A 21,170-nucleotide genomic window follows, 5' to 3' on the forward strand; every position below is an offset into this window, starting at 1 on the left:
ATGCGGCTGGGCATATGCTGGCTGCGGTTTCAGCCGCACGGGACAGCGCGGACCTTGTTTTTTTCGAGGAAAACTGCCAGCTCAGCCACCACATGGACATCGATCCCTGGACGCAGGTAGGGTGGGATAGGTCGCACCTCTCGCAGCTGCGAACCCCGCACGATGCATGGCCACTCGTGTCCAAGAAAAGGGGTGTGCTGTCTTACAGGTCGCACTGAAGATGGCGTGATAGGCAAGCATGCGCAGGGATACAGCAAAGCTAAGGTGTCCACGGGAGCTCTCCTGATACATGCTTTCAGCCGAGGCCTCACCACAACGACTATAAGATCTTGACTGCCTCGACGGCAGGCGACATTCTCATGTTACCGATTCGCCACATCGTTGGTCGGCGAACGGCTTAGACGACAAGGCTTGTCGAGCATCCCGCGATTTGGACAGAAAATATACATCGAAAGCGTGTTGGACGAGAATTGTCATGGGCGCAGGTGAGGCGAACGCAGAGTCAGTGGCAGAGGGAAGTTGTTACAAGCAGAAAAGGCGGAGGCGGAAAGTGCCGACAGCCGCCCAGAGTCTAACTACTAACTAACCAACTAACTAACTAGTTAACTAGTAAAGCTTAGTGACAGTTAACACCATGTGGGTGCCAAATGAGGCAGGTACCTCTGGTACGTAGGAAGTTAGCATCCTCAGACCGCCTGCATCGGGTTGGCACCTGTATCCTTGCTACCTGCAGGTATGTTACTATGTGCCTAGGGGTGTACAGTATAACATTTTCTCCAGACCTGATGACAAGACAGTTACGGGCCGCGCCTCGATGGGCGGGGGTGGTGAAGGGAATGTTCAATTATCTCACGGTTGCCAGTGAATCGGTTATTCCGTCTCTGCAATTTGGTTACTGAATGTAAGTACCGAGGAGGACTTCCATGATCCCAAGGTCGATACAGTCCCGGATGGATAGTCGGATTCCTTCAGCACGGGCTGTTGTGATGCCACAGATATGGCGGGTTGGTCCCTGTTCAACAACGAGTGTAGCCACTGGTTCAACCTCTTCCATTGTGTGCGACGGCGTACTGCTGCGCCAACGCCGTTTGCTGCCTTTGGTGCTTGACAGAGAGTGTCTCTTCCAATAACGCCATGGAACGGGCAGTTAAATGCGACGTTCCGCCGCCGCAACAGATGTCGGATCTCTTTCTCGCTCATGTCTGGCACGACTGCTTCAGAACCGAGGTCTTTTTTCATAGCCTCAACCAAGTCCCAGCTGGAGCGGTAGATCCCCCTGCCTCCTGGATTGTGCCGTTCGCCGACTGATCTAATAGCATACCACGGGTTTCGCGTTTGAATGTACAGCCACATGCCATACGTCCCGAGGGCCCATATCATCAGGATCAAGGTGGTCAGAAGCAGCAACAAAAAGGAAAACCCCCAATTGTGGGACCGTTCATACTGACAAGTGGTATGGTCGAGGACGTAATCATACGAATACGTGTTGTTTTCATAGATCCAAATGGCCGACCGAGATGGTTCGCCGAGAGACTTCAGGCTTGTTGTGGATGTGGAATGGAAATTGTTCAAGTAACTTGTGAGTTTCTCGAGAGAGGCTGTGGTATATGATGTAGTAATGTTCAATGTCGGCGAACTCAAATTGTACCTTGTTCCACTGAAAATGAACGTACTGGACTTATTCGAAGTACCGTCGGCGCCGTTAAGACCTACGTCTGCCACAAGTGTTAGCCGTCTCATCATTGAGTATCGAACAGAAAGCTTACACTGAACGGTGCGCCAGAACATGGTACAATTGATAGGGACGTATTCGAAAGGTTCTTCTTCGGCTCCGGATTGGGGCTCTGGATCGCGTCGAGTATAAGAAGTAATAACTTGATCGGTGCCAGTATCGTTGTCGTCGTCGTCCTCCTTGCCGTCATCATCATTGAACCCTTTTCGGACGCAGGCACCGCCTGTAGTAATGAATATTGGTTCTGGCTCACCGATTCGCCATGCATCATGAATAGCAAATTGAACCATTCGGTAGTCTGCGAAGTTTGCTGCTTGTCCACGACTGTCAGTCACAACAGCTTCGCTGTTGGTATTGTACCCTGACATTGCAGAAGCGAGGGACGAAAAGCTGAGTACAAACAAGGAGCTGCAGATAATCCAGAGTATAGCCAGCCTGGAGCTCCAGCTACGGTAGAATACAAGATCCATGGCCAGTCTTGCTGTCCTCACCAAGCTCGGCGGGACGAACGCCAACGCTTCAAACGTGCCGTAAGAAACTGGTTCTTCTCTCATGGCAAGGTCTAGATACTGTGATGAGACTTTGAAGGTTGCCCATGCAAGAATAGCTTGGCCTGCTCGTCCGACCATGATATCCCAGACGATATCCAGGCCCTTGGCGGCGGAAAAAGACATTGAACCCCAGGCGACATTTATAATGAGGAAACCGGACCTGTCCCACAAACTCAGGGTTGGTTTGTTGTTGAGTGTGAAATTGCCATTATAGTTGCAGTGACCGAAGATATTGTCCCAGTACTCTGGCCTCACGTTGCGCCACTGAGGTATGCTAAGAACCAGCCCAAATGCAACCACGGGCAAGGAAAAGGCTAGCAGAACGAGAACATGTTGCCCAATGATCGATCCTGTATGAGACGACGCCATTCGCGAGCTGGGTTCTTGATCTCCAGGATGTGGATCCTGTTGCTCCTTATAGGATGTCCACCTCGAATTGTTGCTCTCATCTTGACTTTTGGGAAACGTCCACTTTCGAGCCGAATTCCAGAAAGAAGGGTCCAGATGTACGGGTCCTTCGGAGGCTTTGTCGGTGCGGTCTGAGGCTGGTTTAGTGTTGCCGAACATAATGTCTCACCGCTCAGTGTCTGGGCTTCCCAAGGGCATCGAGAAAGGTCATGGCTAACGCCTTCTGCGCGCTGAAAGTCAAGTCGCGGTCGAGATCATGGCCAATTTTCGTGGTCAGATGGAAGGAAAATTACGTTTTCAGCCCAGACCGAGAGGCGAGAGTCTCTGAGATAAGAGCAGCATTACGGGGAAGGTAAAGGTCTGGACGACAACGGTCGTCCGGGAAATGTCTAGAATTGCAATTTGCCATTCGCCAGTCGTTGCGGTGGCTGATCTCGCGGGCTTTGGCCGGTGAGATGCACGCACACCTCGGAAACAATCATTGGATGCTGCCAGAGACTGCGGAGGGAGATTGGATCCCTTGCGGCATCGCCCCTTTGCGTGCTAAGTTGTTACATAGGCCACCCGAGTACGGAAAATTATACTAGGCTTATCGGATGTCCGCTGCGAATGAGGTAGTAAGCAACATTGAGAGACGCGACTCGGTCTCCGTATAACAGAAATCAGTCCAAGGCTGTGCAAGCGAGCGCCAAATGACCCCCACAACGACATTCTGCCAATGTCCTTGCAAGATTTGATAGACTTGGGAGTCGGGATAAGAAGTACCTGCTGGAAATGGAGTATTGAGTCCTTTGCATATCCTTGGCATATCCTATGATGTCGCTGAGTCCAAAAAAGCCATTCATGGACAGTATACTGTATAGCATTGTCCACGTCACTCGTACACCTCTCGCGGCTGGGGTTACCAGGGCATGATATGCTTCGTGTTGCTAGTATGTCTTGGTGATATCCTGAAAGTGTGTATTGAGCATGCTGCTCCCAACGCCTCGCTATGGTCATCAATGGCTTTCCACTCGCCAAATGCTCCAGTCAAAGGGATCCAAACTTGTCCTTATATCAAGTAAATGTCGAAGCGTGCGGATCAATCAATTTCTTTGGGCCTGTCGTCCTCCTCCGCGTCAGCCTCCTCAAGCTCTCTTTCCAGCTCTCGAGCCAACTCGTCGTCCGAGTCTTCCTCGTCTTCTTCCTCTCGTTGCTGAGCTTCCTCGACCTGTCGCTGTTCTTCCTTGATCTGAGCTTCTCTGAATTCGGTGCTGGGGGTGTTGGTACTGTTCGAATCCCGTTCGCTACTAGCGTTCGCAACTGTCTTCAAAGCACTACCTGTTCCATTTTTCTTGACCGTTGACGGATGCTCTACATCAAGGTCTCCGTCTCCTTCGTCGCGTCTTCTCTTTACAGAGCGACGTTCTCGGAAACTCAAGGCGGAATTAACCGAGTCGGTATCGCTCTCACTTTCGGCGTCGCTGCCCATGAATTCCTTCAATTCGGCATCAATGTCCGCCCATTCGTCTTGATTGAGGGTAATTGGACTACCGTCGTCGACCAGATCGTCAAATTCTTCATCGTCAGGCGAATCGCCATTCTTGATGTCTAACTTGAGCCTTTTCCTGAGTGGCTGGTCGTCCTCGGTTTCTAAGCCGGTAGACTCGCCCTCAGACGAACTCAGAAGAAAGTCGCTGGCACCGACGTTAGACCTCTCCAGAAGGTCGCCCAGGTCGCTGGAAGTTTCATGACGCTGCCTTCCAGCACCCTCTAGCAGATATGGTCTTTCATCAAGCTTGCGCCACTGTTGCATCGATCCAATCAGCCAAGCCGTGCTTACCACCTTGATACCGCGCTTGACCGCTTGCTTGACTTTCGCAGTACCGGGACGTGCAGCGACGACATGGGTGACATCACGAGAGATTCTGTCGGTGATTTTGGCGCCAAATGTTTTTGCCCATGTGCTGATATCAGCAGTCTGAATGTCGGTCCCCAGTGGGAGCACGCCGCTGAACACAACGGTGACGTTGGACAACACTCTCGTCTTCATAGCAGGCATGACTTTTTTGATGTCCGGCACGAACATCAGATCCACTGCGTTACTTTGGTCATCATCGGCTGGAAGGGGAGCCTTTCGCTTGCCGGTGAGTTCAGCTACACGTCCACCTTTCCCACCTAAGCGCTTGCGATCATATTCTGCGAAAAAGGCTGAGTGTACTTTTGTCAGACTTGATTCTAGGTGGATCAACTCCTCGTCGTCGTTCTTGAGAATACTGTGACGCGCTTTATGTTTCGATGGCCCCGAGCCTCCTTCTGATGATTCCGATGATTCACTAGTGTCTGATTCGGTAGATTGGGGCACAGCAGATTCACCATTGGCGGCTGCAGCTTCGGCCTCATCTTTCTCATCTTGTTCCAACTGCATCTTGAGGAGAGGCTTGTCTTCGAGCTGCGAATGAATAATCTCTTCCTGTCCCTTAGTCTGCTGTTCACGGACTGCAGGATCATCACCGCCACTCATGGCCATGAATTGTTCGAGAGGAGACGTTCCCTCCTGGATATTAGGGACACCGTCTTCAGCAAATCCATTGGATTGTGCGGGTTTGGTTTCGTCGTTGTCTGTACCACCGTTTTCAGCCGGCAATACATAATCCGCCTTCGGCGTGCTCTGGATCTCTTGTTTTTTAGGCAGGAAGCTGGAATTGATATCGCCAATACCCACGAAGAAGTCAAAGGGGGTGACTCTAACTAGGTTGGCGCTCCATTTCCACACGTCTCCTCTGTCGTCGATAATGACGACCATTTTTGTGTCCACTGGAAACAATCTTTCGAGGTTCTTGGCCACCATGCTTCCACTTTCGTCTCGACTCAAGATACGATCGCCAAAATACTTTCGGTCGGGGTCGACTATATTGGCAATTTGCTGTGCATACTGTCGCGTGCCCATGGTGTAGATGTGCAACTCATACAGCTGAGCAATATGTTGGAGGAACTCTTCCAACCCCGGCCGCAGCTTGATATAGTACCAACAGCCACGCATTCCTGGTCCGTCGTCGACAAGTTGAAACGAGCGAACGTCCTTCACAGCGTCGTAGTTGGGGTTTTCCGGGTCCTTCATCCATTCCGCTATGGTCGGATCGACAGCGGCGTGAATGATTGTCTGATCCAGATCGACCACAAGTGAGAGCTTCCGAGAGGACAACAAACGGCGCTTTGCCTCTTCATCTATTTTACTCGCTTCTTCCTTGCTAATGGTCAGATGCTGTGTGTCGTGAGCCATGCGGATGGGCGCGCGGTCGATGTCGCTTGTGTCGCTACCTGCTTGAAGACTAGAAGCCGGTCAGGTGGGATCCTGTCTTTGCTTTCACGTTGAGGCACTTACGTGGTCATGTCTTTGCCGCAGTTGGTGCACATGCCCTGGAACTGCACCTCGTGCGGACATTCCTCCTCGATTTCACAGATGTCCACGCTGTCCAGTAGGTTAGCGACCTCCCTCGATACGATGACGCGATACCTACGGATGGGTCAACACATCTCCTTCCCACACTCTCCATCCCTTGATTGTGCCTTCAAGGGTGCTTGGGAAATGTGTAACAAACTTCCTCTCCACTTCTTGCTCTTCGTCGCCATAGCGAGTGCCTTCTGTGACTTTGGCCGTGTAGGAGTAGAGGAAAAGATCGTCGTTGCGAGCAAGGTACTCTCCTACCCGTTTCTCGACTTTTGTGATGGTGAGTGGGTAGTGGAGGTTTTTAGGGAGTCGTAAGAGCATGCCGGACGAGATATTAGTGCTGGGTACATTGACCAAAGCATGTAGCCAGAAGCGCAGTCAAGGTCTTGAGAACCGACGGGAGCAAACGGTATGGCAGCGCGGCCAGCTGGGTGAGGGCAACGCGCGGGGGGGATTGTTTGTTCGTGAGGGGAAGCGAAGGGATCGGACGATGGAGGAGAGCTCAAGTAAGGGAGCGCGCTCTGTGGACGACCAAAGGCGAGGAGGGTTGATGGTGGAATGGAGAGACTGTTGGCAGAGTAGGTGATTGAGCGATGGTAGGGCGATCGAGGCTCAAGCGCCACACTTGGATCTTGGATCTGGACAGGAAGTTGGAGGCTAGAGAGTCCGAGAATGTGAGGCAATGTTTATTTGTATCAGTACGAGGATTGAGGATTGAGTATGTACCCGCAGCAATAGTACAACGAGATTGCAGGAGAAGCAGAGATAGGTCTCGGTATCGTAGGTGCAGTTTGCCCACTGGCTAGTGGCTAATGAGGCTTTTGCTTTGGTATGCGGTGCTTGCTCCAACAAACCCATGCGGGATGGACGGCCTTCTTTATGCGTCTCACAAGGGCCAGTCCAGGCTCAAAGGGCCCTGAGAACTACGTAGGGATAAGTCTGCTAGGTCAGTCAAGCAGCGCCCCAGAGGCCGCCGTAGGAATAGTCTATGCATGCTCCGTCACTCTCAGTCGAGGACCAAATCACTAGCTCGCCGCACCAAGAGGCCGTCGACAGTCACGAGACGCGCCCTCGGACCACGCCACGACAAGACTATCCATGATCACTCTACCATGCGTGAATAGGGAGTCTTGAGGAGGAGAGCACGAGGAGTCAGCAGAACAACAAATTGTATTGTGGCCGACCTTCCAGGTCTACCCGTAGCCTTCGAAGCGGCCTTTTGCCGTCAACGCGACTCTTTCCTATATACTTCCCAGGAAACGCAGTGGACAAGATGGATAATAGAGGGATTATTAATGGACTGCAGCTAACGCCGATATATTCACCACCTAAGCTTGCAGGCTGGAAGAACTGCAAGCCCGTGATAACCAGCAGAAATGTCCCTGCTCTACTTGGCCTGGGCCAAACCAACAGCGTCGTTACCCAGATCATAGACACTGTACCACTTACGCAAAAAGCTACAGGACATCAGTATCAAGACCCGGTCCAGAAGAGGGAAAGAGAAAGACATACCTGTCACCAAGGATAGCCAATGGCCCGGTAGGAGCTGGGAAGTCCATGCCCATGAAGCTGCTGATGCAGGAACCTTGGACTTCGAGGATATAATCATAAGCCGTAATGGAAAAGTTATAACCGCTGAGAGTGAAGCTGATGTCTGGAAGAGAGTCACGCTTGTCACATTCCACAGTGTATTGTCCATTGAATCCTTTCTTGGCACCAAGCTCACGGTTGAGGAGCTCCGCGAGGGTGGTAGGAAGGGCAATCAAAGAAGTACCAGTGTCGAGGATGACGCCGGTGTTGTCGAGATCAGCAGTTTCCTCGCCAAAGCTGATGGAGTCAAGGTTGACTTCCCAGTAAGCCTTGCGGCGGAGCGGGATCTTGACCATCTTGCCGGTGTAGTGACTCGTGTCAACGCCGCCAAAGGTTGCCTCGGACTCGGTGCCATCATCAGTGTTGCCCAGATAGAAAGCAAAGACAGGCTCGTCCAGCAACTTCTGGTTGATCATGTTATAAAATGGGGGTGGGATGTGATTGACAGAGATGGTATCGTATCCGAGACCCAAGATGCCATCGAATCTGCCAAAGGCGAAGGCCAAGCCGGGCTCGCTCGTCGCCTCACCAAAAAGTTGGTCTTTAATCGTCAAGTCACCGATGCGGAGGACATCAGTGGAGATGAAGCCGGCGACTTCTCCAGAACCATATCGGATGCCAAACTCCGATCCATTCTTCTTGTATGTAGAGGACGATGATGAATCATATTTCTGGTGGAGGTAGCAGGCAATCGAGCCACAAGATTGGCTAGGGACCCAGAGATTGGAAGATCCGGTATCGAGGACAACCTTGAACTCTTGAGCTGGCGTCCCCAAGGCAATGGTGCTGAAATCTGCTGATGGTTAACGTTGCACGGGCAGACCTAGATATCATACATACATTGAGCATTCAAGAAGTTTTCCACCGGGACATCGTGAGGGCCAGTTGGATGGATCGAAGCATCTCCGAAGATGTCTTCAGACGAGCCTCCCATGGTCTTCTGAGAGTACTTGTGTCGGAGAGCTCGCATGTGGTCACCAATGTTGGCAGCGCTAAGCTGGTCTTCCAATGGCACCTTTTGGAGCTTCATGCGGTGCATGCCAGCATTGGCGGCACCCAGCAGGGTAGCTGCAACAACAAGACCGGACTTCATGATGCCAACCAGTGGAAAAATGAAGAAAGAGTAGAACGATGGGATTGTTTGTTGATGCGATGGATGAAGAGGAAGAGTCGATGGATTGAGGAGTTGGGCGGCAGCCTGCAGGAGCAAGCAGTCACCGAGCAGGTGACGAATGATGACTGCTTCGAGCGATTGTCCAACCCGCTAGTACTAACAGCGTTAGTCTTCTGTTGCTGCGGAACAGGATGCGATACAAGTAGTATGGGAGTAAGTTATGCGACACTGAGCTCCGCGCTAGTGAGCCTCGCTAGTGTCTATTTGGACCGGGGTCGGAGATATATTATTCCTGTCAATGACTTCATGCATCTCGGAGCCCTGACATTGAATTGAATGTTTGGATAAGCACTTATCTCTTGTCTTCGCAATATTCTCGGATGTACTCTCTATTCTCACAGTGATTGATGACCATTTTAGAGAGGAAAGACAGAGGGAAGACGAAACCCCTCGAAGTTCGTGCTACAAGATTGCTGCTCGTCTCAACGCAACCCCCAACCACCTCGTTCATAACACCAGCCACATGGATTATCCAACACAACCACCGTTATGTGCGAGCGGCCATGCCAATATTGATGGACTATCGGATTCTCGACGCTCATGTATTGGTTCCGGAACATTCTGACTGAACCAGAAATATCCCACCTGATTCGTTCCACCTATTCACTATCTGAGCCACCGCTAGATTCGTCACTGCCGCTACTCGACGTTGGATCCTCAACTGTGCCCAAATCTTTGCCAGTTTCGCTTTGGCTTTGGCTGTCACTGTCACCGTCGCTCTCACTCTCGCTATCGCTACTCGAGCTAGAACTCGAGCTATCATAGTCCACTACCACCGTTCTATTCTTCCTCTTCTTTTGTTTTGGCTTTGGTTCATCGACTCTTGCGTCGGACCCCAGGCTATCAAGCAAGAGCTGAGGACGTGGTCGCTGCTGAATCCAAAGCCGAAGATTGTCGTCCTCGTCGTCGAATTTGCCATCTTCTGATGCCTGAAGCATGGCTCTAAACCTCTTCTGTACATCACGATCCGATGCGTCTTGACTGCTTACACCCTCGCCGCCTTGTCTAGCCCGTAGCATGTCAAGACAGGCATTTTCGAGCCTTTCCCTCGCGCCGACCCCTTTCAACCCATGTAGATACCTTGCTAGGGCCACATCATAGTCTCTGGGGATGTCATCCACCAATAATGCGTGTTTCAAGATCCAGATTTCTTTGGTTTTGTTGAATTTCCAGGTCGATCGAGATGTATGATACTGTCTTAGATATTCCAAAGCTGGATTGATGCTTGGAGCCGAGGCTTGCTCAGTGCGAGCGAACTGCTTCCGCGGCTTCTTTTCCTTCTTTCGCTTTGTCGTTGGCGATTTCTCCACGTCGGCGGTCTTTTGGCTAGGCGGAGATACGGTTGATACAAGATCGGGTGGTGCATCAAAAGAGAAGGACACTTTCTTTTTCAATTTCTTGTTCTGTGTCTTTGGGCCCTTCAAGCTTGACTGAATGGCTCCGTTTGTCGATCCCTTCTGTGGAGATTCTCCGCTGACGGGCGAAATCTTTCTTCTTTTATGAGGTTGCTCAAATGATTTTCCTTGAGCATTTTCGATAGAGCTGTCGCCATGGCCATTCAGCTGGATGGAATGCTCAGGGATCTCTCGTGCATGCTTAAGCTTCAAGCCCAGTTTCTTCCAAGCCGGGACCATGGGCTGTTGCATTTTCATGAGACCAATTATGCTGGATGGACACGAGGTCGTTGCACCCCTGTCCTCGGACGCCTGAAAATTGTAAGAGACCCTAAAATTTCAGAAGTGTAGAGGGTCAGAAGTCCAGCCTCACTGCATGAAAAGTCGGGATGTTATGTCGGAGAAAAAAGTGCTGTGGCTCAGGTGGCTCAGGTGGCTCAGGTGGCTCAGGTGGCTCAAGTGGCTCAAGTGGCTCAGGTGGCTCAGGCGGCGCGCGATGAATGCTGACGTTTATCATTGGTGAGCCTAGGCAGGTGCAAGGCCGCGCAGTTTGCGCGTTGATGAACACTCTCCCAAAAATACCTGCATCACCGTCTACGTGCATATCCCGCGAACTGATTGTCTACCCTCTGTCGTCTTTGAGTCAAGCTTCATCCTTCAAGGCTTTCTTTGACGAGCTTTAGCTACATAATTGGTACGATTTGCCTCGGTTGAAAGAGGTTCAGGATGTCTGGTTCGTCTCAGTGTCAATTAGCTGTGTCGGACACCCCGAGCTGACCACTTCGTATCTTCAGGCAGCGCAGGTTATGATCGACACATTACCATCTTCTCGGATCAGGGCCGATTATATCAAGTCGGTATGTCCTGCTAGTTCTCAAATCTGGTGTTGACCTTCATCGATCTACCTCATCGATCCACCCCGGAAAGCCCCAGCGCTTTTGATCATCCTCTGCCCCTACAATTGTCCATCAACAGAAGGTTGCTTACAATGATGGACAGAGTATGCCTTCAAGGCAATCACCGCAGCGAATATCACTTCCGTGGGTGTGCGGGGCAAGAACTGCGCTGTGGTCATTTCACAGAAGAAAGTCCCTGTAAGATCCAACGACTACCTACACGTACGTTCGCAACTATGCTGACGAACATTGGTCATAGGACAAACTAATCGATCCAGCCTCCGTGTCCCATGTGTTTAAAATCTCTCCGTCCGTCGGCTGTGTCATGACTGGCTCGATAGCAGACGCTCGTGCAGCTGCTGATCGAGCAAGAGGAGAAGCTGCAGAGTTCAAATACAAGAATGGCTATGAAATGCCCTGCGACGTCCTCGCAAAGCGGCTGGCCAACATCAACCAAGTCTATACACAAAGAGTAAGCCGGCCTTTCAGAAAGCGACTTCCGGACAAGAAAGCTAATGGCACACAGGCGTACATGAGACCGCTAGGAATTGCGATCACACTCGTTTCCGTCGATGATGAATTCGGGCCCCAACTCTACAAATGCGATCCTGCCGGCTACTACGTGGGTTACAAGGCCACAGCATCCGGGCCTAAACAGCAAGAGGCACTCAATCATCTGGAGAAGAAGCTGAAGAACAAGGATCATGCCCCTGGTGGCTGGGAAGAGGTGGTTGAGCTGGGAATTAGCACCCTCAGCACTGTCTTGAGCGTTGATTTCAAGAAGGGCGAATTGGAGATTGGCATCGTCGGTGGACCCAAGGCTGATGGAAGTGAAGGCACCGATCGAGAGTTTAGGACGCTAAGCGAAGATGAGATCGAGGAACGTCTTCAAGCGATTGCAGAGCGGGATTGAATTACGGTTGCTGAACGATAAGGGGGCGTTCGTACCAACAGGCCGGCCCCCAATTCACACTGGATCATGCTTCTCGACGACCACGCTGGACAGGGGTCTGTTTGCAACTCAGCTATTGATATGGGGCCTGGTGTATAGTTGGGCGTTGCGGAGTCGATTGGTGCGAGCAGACTCAGCACACTAGTGCAGCTGATCGGGATGATGTCTGTGGGGAGGTCGAGTGCACGTCAGAGCCAGGGAAGGGGAGACGCTTTTGCACCGTGTGAGGCGCGCACGTTACTGCAGGGGAAACATGGTCTTGCAGCTCCCGAACCCGCGTGGCTCATGTCATGGTTGCTCGTACCGCAAGGCCAGAAGTCCCCGTCAGATTGCAGTGGCTGTTTTCTGAGGCTGCGAGGAGAAAGCGTAAACGGACAAACAGAGGTTCTCGGAGCTGGACGGTGGTGTAAGCCAAGCAGATTCAAGCCACCGATCTCCCATGCCATAGAAGACAAGCGAATAGACCTTTCCACACCACATTCGGAGTCCACGCAGAAGCGAAGTGGATGGAAATAGAGTGTTGGCACGCCATGATGGTCAGCTAAAACGCCCTCACCCCGTCCACGCTTCGCCTTGCCTGTTCAGCTTTCTGCTTGTGGACAAGCGCGAAGCTCGTCCGTTTTTTTGAGTATAGACTAATGCAGATGGAGAGGCGGAGCCATTGGCCAGACGCAGGGCCGACGCTCCAACGCTTTCCGGATGCGTTTTCATTCCCACTATGCACTCTCGGTGTAGAGACCTCTCGATCCATGCCGGCGCCCAGGCTGCGTGCTGCGTGAGGTGATTCCGCGTCCAACGGGGACCGGGCTTCCACGGCGACCTCTGGCCTCAAGACACGCCCATATCTCCAAGGCAGTCAATGCGGTGATGGCGCTGGTGGTGGCTTGCTGATCCGCTCAGCGGCCAACGTCCTATCCAGCAGCGCAGCAGAGCCTCGAAATTTGATCCACTGCCATGGCTGCATCAATTATTATTGTCGTCACGTCTCTCGTCGAGGCGATGCCCAATGGCCATGCTGCAACCATCCAAGCCGTGTCGGGTCTGGTGTTGCTAGCCTTGACCATTTCTGTCTCACGATACTGTCCTCGCCTAATCCAGCCTGCTAGACTTGCCTCCAGCTTCACCATTGTGCGGCTTTCTCGTCGCGCTTTCATACAGCTGGACAGCCTTCTCCCTGTCTTTCTGACGCTACGGCCCGGGCCCAACTCTTCAGAACCATCTTCGAGGCAATGACTGGTCGGTTGGAAACAAAGCCACGACCTTGACTCTGTCTCTGCTTGTGTCTCTGCTCCATGCACCTTCTTCGCTCTTTTCCACCTGGCACCATTGTCGTCTGGGAGATATTTATGAATGGTGACTCTTCTTAAGCATGCTTCGACCGCCGCCTCGAGAGATTTCTCATCTCCAGGACTACCACAAGCATCCAACTGAGACTGAGATCAGGGCGCAGGTCCATCGGGGTTACCCATCTCCTCGCAGTCCACACACGGAGACACTGGCCCTAGGTTGTCTCAGTGAGCCACGGGGTCTTCCCTATAGAGAGGACATGGCTGACGGACGTATGTAACCACCACCCCGGTGACCGGTGTAAACTGCGTGAGACAGCAGTGTCATGGTTGACGATATACTGACTACGGGTGGCAGGGAACGAAGCCCGCGCCATGCGGATTCTCGAAGTGATGAATGATTTCCGGACACTGCAGATTCACATCTCATCACTCATCACACGCAGCGAGGCAAACCCTCCAGACCAGCAATCATACTATCTCGACGGTTATGTGGTGCTCAGACAGTGTGCGGCCGAGTCACAGGCCATCCTGGCCACGCATTTCAACCCGGGAAACATCGGTCTGCAAGCTGGACAGGTGGACACGTCCGAAGTGACAAAGGCAGCCATGCAAAGGTATGCCCATTACGTTGTGTCTGGGAGTCGGGGTCTAATGGCCGGCCAGAATCATTCTAGACGCCTGCACCAGAAGGCTTCAGGCGCACAAGATCTATCTCCGTGCATCCGCTGCAATGAGATGGGTTCAAATGCGTATTCAACTGTTGACGGGCGAAAAGCCCGGTCCACGGCATATGACCAGTCTACAAGCGATTGATCAAAGACTACGGCAGGTAAGTTGCTTGCGGTGTCCACGGCCTCGAGGGAGGTGTCTCCAGATGATGTCCGGGTCGCTAATCTACGATCTGTTCCCTACCCATACCAAGGCGGAAGTGATCAGCACCACATGGGAAAAGGAGTATCCACGCTAACCCAGACGTTATCCAGGAACTCAACGACATCACCGACGAGCACGTTGTCAGCGATTTGCGCCGAGCTGATCGTCGGAAGGGGTATTGGATTGACGAGGATCCTTCCTTGGAACGCATGCTGGCATGGATTCGACTGCAGCGGTGAAGCTCGTAAAGCATCTCGCACCGGCACCGACGCGCAATCAAGATGTCGCGATTGTGCACCATGTGACCGCCCTCTGATCGTACTCCTGGCCAAAATTCATTCGACCAGTGGCTTGGGAATATGAGACTGGTGTGGCCGGACGGCCTGGCTTGACGCCGACCGTTTTTACGTCACAACCGAACGAGCAAACTTTACTTCTAATCTCTGCGGGCAGAGAAATTTCAATCCTGCAGGCAGGAAGAACCAGTATGGGGAAATGGAAACGTCTAGCAACATGATGACATGAAAGCGAATTGGATACCCCCGACGTAGTAATTCTCGGACGAAGGAGGACAAAAGATGATGTCGAGGGCGCCTGCATACCACACATGACCGGAATTCCTGACCGGTTCAGGTGTGAATGAGCTCCATAGCACACGGACCCCGAACGAAATCATTGACGGTGATAGAAAAGTATACTTGATCAACCCAGCACAAACATGGTCCTCACTGCTCAATCCTCCTTCCTCTTCCTTACTAAACAATGCAGACGAGTAATAATTTGCGCGCTTCCGCTGTCAGGAGTTGTCTGGGACGATTTTTCCTTTCTGCACATCTGGTTAGGCCAGAGACTGGGGCATCTCTGCGGCACCCCGCCTACCCAGGGCGCATGGAAGTTTTCGGAGAGACCGAGGGGGTCTGGGCTACTGGGGCACTCAAAGTCGCAATGCTGCGCGCCGGCGAAGCTGTGGAAACAATGCTGGTAGCTAACTCCTCAGCCTTATCGCGAGTATCCACTGCCGAACAAGCCCCCCCCCCCTCCCCGGGCAGAGCACTGGAATCTTGTACGATACCTCTGGTCTTGCGGTAGCCGGTAGCTATTGTCGATGGCCCGGACAATCAATGGTAGCATGCTCCCCGTAGTGCTCGCTCGAGCTACTTACTTTTACTCTACGAACCTTCGGTTTCGGGATTGCCACGGCGGTGGGCAAGTTCAGGCGAGCGCCGCGACGCTTCTTGACTCGCGGCACTCCTTCCGAAAATCGTGACACGAGTAACGAACACGAGCCAACGAGTAGTTTTGCACACGAATGACGAGGGAGAGGTGAAATTGGGTGGTGCGCATCGTCCCATGCCGCCAACAACTTTAAAAAAAGTGCCACCGAGGGCAGTTTGTATTGGAACAGGCCTTCCGCACGTGGCGGAGGACAGAAGCGCTGTCAGTTTTTTGTGGGCGATCAAACTAGTTCACAATTTATTAGGGCCCTACTGTACCATAATAATTGTCAAACGGAGTTTCAACCCGCCCTTTGGGCGCGAGAACTAAAGTTCACCCGATCTCGCTAAGAGTTGTGTGAAACAGACCCATTGGATCGTTAATTCGTACTCTGGACCGTAGGACGCTATGCGCTTTTGGCCTGGCCTTGATGGCGCACAAGCCTTTTGGATGGGCCTAGTCCGCGCGAGAAGAGAAAACCTGTCACTTTCTTGGTGATGCATGCGTGCATGATGCAACATGCATGTTGATTTGATACCAAGGCGGAGGGCCGTCAACAGGTACGAGGAGGTTACTGTGGTTAGGTTTTCTCTTGGGTTTATCGCGAGGCGGAAAGCCGCCCCCCCCCGCCCCCCCCCCCCTTTTTGTTCCCACACGTTTCTACCGTAGCCTGCTAGCCCCGAGCAAGGGGCCCAAAAACGAAGCAATCTTTTGCCGATTTATTGTGCTGGACGACGACCCGTTTGACTTTTTGTTGGCTGTTTTCCAGAAACGCCCCACGGCCGAGAGGAGAAAGCGTCCCGTCTCCCAAAGAGATGGTGGTTGGTGCGCGCTGGGCCCGCGGGATCGGCTCAACGTTGCCGTACGAGCGAAAGTCCCATCTCGACGACACTGGATGTTGTGTGTGGCTTTTTTTTTCCGTTTTCCGTTTTCTTTTGCCTTTCGAGCTCGAAGGGGGGGCGCTGAGGGGGCCGCTAGGGATGGGAGAAATATCTTTCGCTTTGGTACGGATACAGTCCGGAGTAGTTGTCGGCGTTACTACTCCGAACTCGGTAGATACTTGCCTAGCCACGTACCTACCTACCTTATATTACCGCAAGACTTCGAGAAGACCTCGAACGAGTGGTTTGTGCGTCCCCGTACTTTGGCTTTTCTCTTTCAGAAGTGAAGAAAACCAATGGTTTTAGCGAGGTAGGTACAGGTAGGAAGGTAGCGTTCAGGTTTGAAGTGATTGCACACGTCCTGCAATTGAGCTAGCTATACGGATATCTTCAACGACGAGTGCCGGAACCTATAATCACGGGGAGGAACGAGTACGAGGTTAGCCAGTAGATAGTACGGACTAACTTGGTTACTGCCGATAACATCGTCCCTTTGAGGGGGGAGGGGTACGTGCGCCGTAGGTACCTGAAGTACCTGAAGTAGGTATTTTCACACGCCGACATTCATATTTCGTACTCCATCCGTACCTGTGTACTAATAGATAGGGAGGTAAGTACTAACTAGAGGTGATATTCCGTACCTACCAATATCTAGGTGACTGAGTCTGGAAGCGTGATCTTGACGAAAACTGCAGTATGGGACTACCCCAGGCGTATTTTAAGTATCTTAAACAGGTATCTCGGATACTGTACTTGACGCTCAGTGAATCACGGAGTATGTATACAAGTCACCACCATGAACACACGATGAGTGGATGACATGCTGTGCATGGGTGCAGTGGTGCAGGCTATGGTGCCGGTACTGGTACTCTCTACGGACCTGAAGTACCTACCTAAGTATGGTATTACTGAGATGACTGAGAGAGTACGGATACTCTGTATAGCTTTGCGGGATAGATGCAGATTACGGATCACAGATTACGGCATAAAGTGAGTTGGGTACTCATCATGAATAGATGCTACCTACGCACTTCCCTACCTCCCTACCTCCCTACCTCCCTACCTACCTAGGTATCTCAGGTATCTCCGGTGTGCATATCTGGGGTACCAAGCAAGGACCTTGGAAGGTAATACGTTTACTTATATTAGTCTCGTGAGCGCGTCTGTGGGATGCTGCTGGGTAGCGAGTGACCTACGAGGTCAGTCATCGACTACTCACTCATTCACGTTGTGTGACTCGGTGTGACTTGAGGCTGAGATTGAAGTTTCACTAACTGGGCGTTGTACAGCATGAGGTACAACGAACAGCTGGTGCGCCTCGGCTACTTGTGGCCACCTCACTAGTTAGTTAGTGATACCTTAGTAACCAAGGGGCCCGAGGAAGTACAGTAAATAAACTGGTAGGTCACTCCCCCTCTGTAGTTGGTCCCTTTGACGATCCCTGCAAAAGTGCGTAAATGTAAAAAAGTGCAGCACAAATAAGTTCGATTTTGTTCATTAGCACCCACCTTGTCCGGGTTACCTCTAGAGTGGTCTCGTCATCAAAGATTATCAGTCTTCAGAGCTCTCAGCTGTAGTTGCTATCCTTACTCACCTACCTACTGACTTTTACTACCTGTGTCTTGGTAAAGAGACCACATCATGACCACCCCTCCTACCACCACCACCACACAAACCTCGACAGAAAAGGATGCAAAAGAACAACCATGGCACGCATTCTTCCCCGCCCCGCGAACCACGCACCCCAAAGTCGTCAAGAGAGAAGACGTGCTCGCCATGCTCAAGTCTGGGACCACTGATCGACCAGGAAGGGATTTCTTGTTAGTCGACGTACGAAGAAATGACCATGAAGTATGTACCTACCTTGTCTAATAAACCCACGCACTTTGGGATCGTTACATCCCCTACCTACATTTACCCACTTACCACGTCTTGATTCCCGTCCACGGTTGAAAGGACGCACGAAATGCCCTCCTCTCGCTTTTTCCTCTGTCCTTCAACCCTTCCTTCAATTCTTCCTTCTTCCTTCTTCTGTTCTTCTTTTTCAGAGAGCGTCATCACTTTACTTACTTTACGCGCCCCCCTACGTGCTGCGCGCATCACAGGGCGGCACTATCCGCTCTTCTCTCAATCTGCCAGCTCAATCACTCTACCACGGCATACCGACGCTGTATGCACTTGCCACGGCGGCGTCGGTACCGCTGGTGGTATTCTACTGTGGGTCGTGCAACGGTAGAGGACCGCGTGCAGCAGGGTGGTTTGCCGATTACATCGACGACCAGGCGCGGACCCGGACGCAGGACAGCACCGACGGCGAAACGGCCCCGCAGGTGCAGCAGGTGCAGATGCAGAGTGCCATCCTCGAAGGCGGGATCAAAGGTTGGGTGGCTGGCGGTGAGGAATATGTAAAACTTGTTGATGGCTTTGAGCGGGAGGTGTGGGAGAAGACAAAGACGACGAAATGATGATATTCTTGTTTTCCTTTACGTTTCTCTTTTCTCTCTTCCCCGTTTCCAACTCAACTCAACTCATCCCATCCCATCCCATCCCATCCCATCCCATCTATTCCGAGTCTCACAGACGACGAGCCAGAGAGACCTTGAGTGTGAGCGTCCGCCGAGAAACATGAGGCGAGGAGGTATTAATGGTATATATTCTGTTGCGCATATTCAGGATATAGTGTGGAGTCAAAAAAAAGAAAAAAGTGACAAAAAGGTCCCGTCTTACCCTTGCAAGGACTTTGTACATGGCCTCATCTTCATGCGGGCATTTACTGCAACAGCAACGCTTCAACAATCTCACATACTTACTCTCCTCCGCTCCCTCTCCGATGATCATCATCAAGTCCTCGTTCTCTTCTTGGAATTCACCTTGTCGGTTTTATCCCTTGACCATGCGTTCCCACGTATATGCAGTCCATCAGGAGGATCTAGTGGCGCCAGATCCAGGCGGTCAGACGGCCTCGTCAACTCAGGAACATCAAACGTCAATATCCCCCGAGAGTCCCTTTTGAGACCGACACGATCGAGAAACTCGTCAAACTCCGGTCCCTCTACCACCCCCAGAGACTTGATGTGACCTTCCTCGATCTGCGCGAGCACAGGCTTCCTGTTGAGATCTCCGCACAGCAGGTCCCATACACTCTGCATGAAACTGATGAGTTTGTCCTGAAAGGCCCCGAGGGGGAACTTGACGCTCAACCTGTCCAAACGACACGACTGGGATTGTGCCGACGCGTCGACCGCCATCGAGAATTCACATAACCATTGGGAGCGTGTCTGGGTCCATTCTGGATCCTCGTCCAAATCGTGATCACCGAGGAGATCCGGATCCCCACTGTCAGCGTCGTCGTCGTCCTCCTCCTCCTCAGTCACGCAGTCGGGATCAATAAAGAGGTCATTTACAAGTTGCATTTTCTTGTCAGGTGAGGCGCCGTCGGGAACGAGATATCGAGGGTCGGCGTAACCCCACGCGAAACAGTCGTCGAGGCGGGGTGTCATGTCGTTGACGGCAGCCTGTGAGAAGGACTGTGAGAGCGACTGCGACTGCAACGAACGCATTCGCAGTGCTTCCAGACTAGCTTGGAGCATGAACTCGCATGCTATATGCATCCAAGTCTCGTTGGGAGGGAGATTTAGCGTGGCGGACATCTCGGCGGATATTTCTATGAAGCGAGGAAGAAGGTCAAAGAGGGAGGGCGATATCGTCCGTCGCTGTTGGTGCGCACCAAAAGCGTAATGTTGATTCCAGCTTTTGTAGATCTGGTCCTCTAAGTCTTGAAGGGCCAATTTGTCACTGGAGGTAGCAGCAGGTTGTCCGCGGAGTCGCTCCCGCGCATACCGCTCCCGGGCCGCAAGCCAGCGACGACGAGATGCAAGGTTCTCCGCCGAGATGGAACGCAGCTTCTCCGGAGTGTCGTCGCTGAATGCGGCGGTTGACGTATCACCCGACCGGTTTGAAAGGAGGACGAGGAATTCGAGCACGTCCAGGTTACTGTAGAAGTCACTCGACTTTGGGTGGGTGGGATGGTGCTGGTTGAAATGATGAACGAAGCAGTCGAAAATCGTCAATAGCCGCGTTGATTCACTCGCTCGAGTCGCATCTTGACGCCCGCTTGAAAGAAAATCGAATTGCGCCTTGATGGCGTGGTACAAGGTGTATTCGAGGATCATAACATCCACGTCGAGTTGGAGGTCTGCGTCTGCGCAGCGAGTGTCTGCCATTGTGACCGGGGTCTTCTGTTTGACTGATTTATGTCCTGTCCATAGAGGGGCTGCTAAGTCCCGGTCGTGTGGTCGAGAAGTACATCGGTCTTTCTGGACGCTGGTCACAGAGGCGACGAGGTCATGTTGTCGGCGATGGAGAGAAGACGTCGGGGCCACATCAGGAAATACAGTAATAAGCTCCCGTGTTAAGCGTACACAGTAACGTCGGGATCCCTTGGATACTTCATCGCCCCAGTCATCAGGTGAATATGCAGTATGAAATGGTCACTATTCGCGGAGGTGATTGACGAGTTTGTTTCTCCCTCATCGGCTCCATAATGTGATTGACGACGATGCCAACGCACAGCAAATCACGCAACACCGCTCATACCTGAAACACACCGGCACTCGCTCGACTCCTCCAATTACACCAGCCAGAGACAAGATATACCTACGGGCACCTTGAGACAGATCCATGCATTCATGTCTTGTACACGACGGCTATCATGATAGGCTCGAGGCTCTTGTGGCCATCTATCTTTCCGAAACTACGGAGGAAACACCCCTGACTAACGCCAGC

General features: G+C 52.1%; 8 protein-coding genes across 8 annotated transcripts; 3 read left to right on the forward strand and 5 right to left on the reverse strand.

Annotated features, from left to right (window-relative positions):
- Positions 1 to 870: 870 nt before the first annotated feature.
- On the reverse strand, positions 871 to 2,850 carry PV08_07726 (uncharacterized protein; the record flags this gene model as incomplete). Its single annotated transcript, XM_016382053.1, has 2 exons — positions 871 to 1,715; positions 1,767 to 2,850. 2 exons carry the CDS (start codon positions 2,848 to 2,850, stop codon positions 871 to 873), a joined length of 1,929 nt encoding a protein of 642 aa, XP_016235155.1.
- Positions 2,851 to 3,772: 922 nt separating this feature from the next.
- PV08_07727 (uncharacterized protein) lies at positions 3,773 to 6,442 on the reverse strand (the record flags this gene model as incomplete). Its single annotated transcript, XM_016382054.1, has 3 exons — positions 3,773 to 6,002; positions 6,056 to 6,142; positions 6,192 to 6,442. The coding sequence occupies 3 exons, from the start codon at positions 6,440 to 6,442 to the stop codon at positions 3,773 to 3,775; spliced, it is 2,568 nt and encodes an 855-aa protein (XP_016235156.1).
- A 1,066-nt stretch (positions 6,443 to 7,508) lies between these two features.
- On the reverse strand, positions 7,509 to 8,804 carry PV08_07728 (vacuolar protease A; the record flags this gene model as incomplete). Its single annotated transcript, XM_016382055.1, has 3 exons — positions 7,509 to 7,578; positions 7,634 to 8,504; positions 8,552 to 8,804. 3 exons carry the CDS (start codon positions 8,802 to 8,804, stop codon positions 7,509 to 7,511), a joined length of 1,194 nt encoding a protein of 397 aa, XP_016235157.1.
- Positions 8,805 to 9,484: 680 nt separating this feature from the next.
- On the reverse strand, positions 9,485 to 10,531 carry PV08_07729 (uncharacterized protein; the record flags this gene model as incomplete). The annotated part of the gene is made up of 1 exon (XM_016382056.1): positions 9,485 to 10,531. One exon carries the CDS (start codon positions 10,529 to 10,531, stop codon positions 9,485 to 9,487), a length of 1,047 nt encoding a protein of 348 aa, XP_016235158.1.
- Positions 10,532 to 11,005: 474 nt separating this feature from the next.
- Positions 11,006 to 12,088, forward strand: PV08_07730 (uncharacterized protein; the record flags this gene model as incomplete). The annotated part of the gene is made up of 5 exons (XM_016382057.1): positions 11,006 to 11,012; positions 11,074 to 11,136; positions 11,279 to 11,373; positions 11,435 to 11,647; positions 11,702 to 12,088. The coding sequence occupies 5 exons, from the start codon at positions 11,006 to 11,008 to the stop codon at positions 12,086 to 12,088; spliced, it is 765 nt and encodes a 254-aa protein (XP_016235159.1).
- A 1,700-nt stretch (positions 12,089 to 13,788) lies between these two features.
- Positions 13,789 to 14,528, forward strand: PV08_07731 (uncharacterized protein; the record flags this gene model as incomplete). The annotated part of the gene is made up of 3 exons (XM_016382058.1): positions 13,789 to 14,030; positions 14,080 to 14,245; positions 14,400 to 14,528. The coding sequence occupies 3 exons, from the start codon at positions 13,789 to 13,791 to the stop codon at positions 14,526 to 14,528; spliced, it is 537 nt and encodes a 178-aa protein (XP_016235160.1).
- Positions 14,529 to 18,026: 3,498 nt separating this feature from the next.
- Positions 18,027 to 18,850, forward strand: PV08_07732 (uncharacterized protein; the record flags this gene model as incomplete). Its single annotated transcript, XM_016382059.1, has 2 exons — positions 18,027 to 18,236; positions 18,491 to 18,850. The coding sequence occupies 2 exons, from the start codon at positions 18,027 to 18,029 to the stop codon at positions 18,848 to 18,850; spliced, it is 570 nt and encodes a 189-aa protein (XP_016235161.1).
- A 375-nt stretch (positions 18,851 to 19,225) lies between these two features.
- PV08_07733 (uncharacterized protein) lies at positions 19,226 to 20,608 on the reverse strand (the record flags this gene model as incomplete). Its single annotated transcript, XM_016382060.1, has 1 exon — positions 19,226 to 20,608. The coding sequence occupies one exon, from the start codon at positions 20,606 to 20,608 to the stop codon at positions 19,226 to 19,228; it is 1,383 nt and encodes a 460-aa protein (XP_016235162.1).
- Between the last annotated feature and the right edge of the window lie 562 nt (positions 20,609 to 21,170).

Source organism: Exophiala spinifera (assembly GCF_000836115.1).
Source record: "Exophiala spinifera strain CBS 89968 unplaced genomic scaffold supercont1.5, whole genome shotgun sequence".
In the NCBI taxonomy this organism is placed as follows: Eukaryota; Fungi; Ascomycota; class Eurotiomycetes; order Chaetothyriales; family Herpotrichiellaceae; genus Exophiala; species Exophiala spinifera.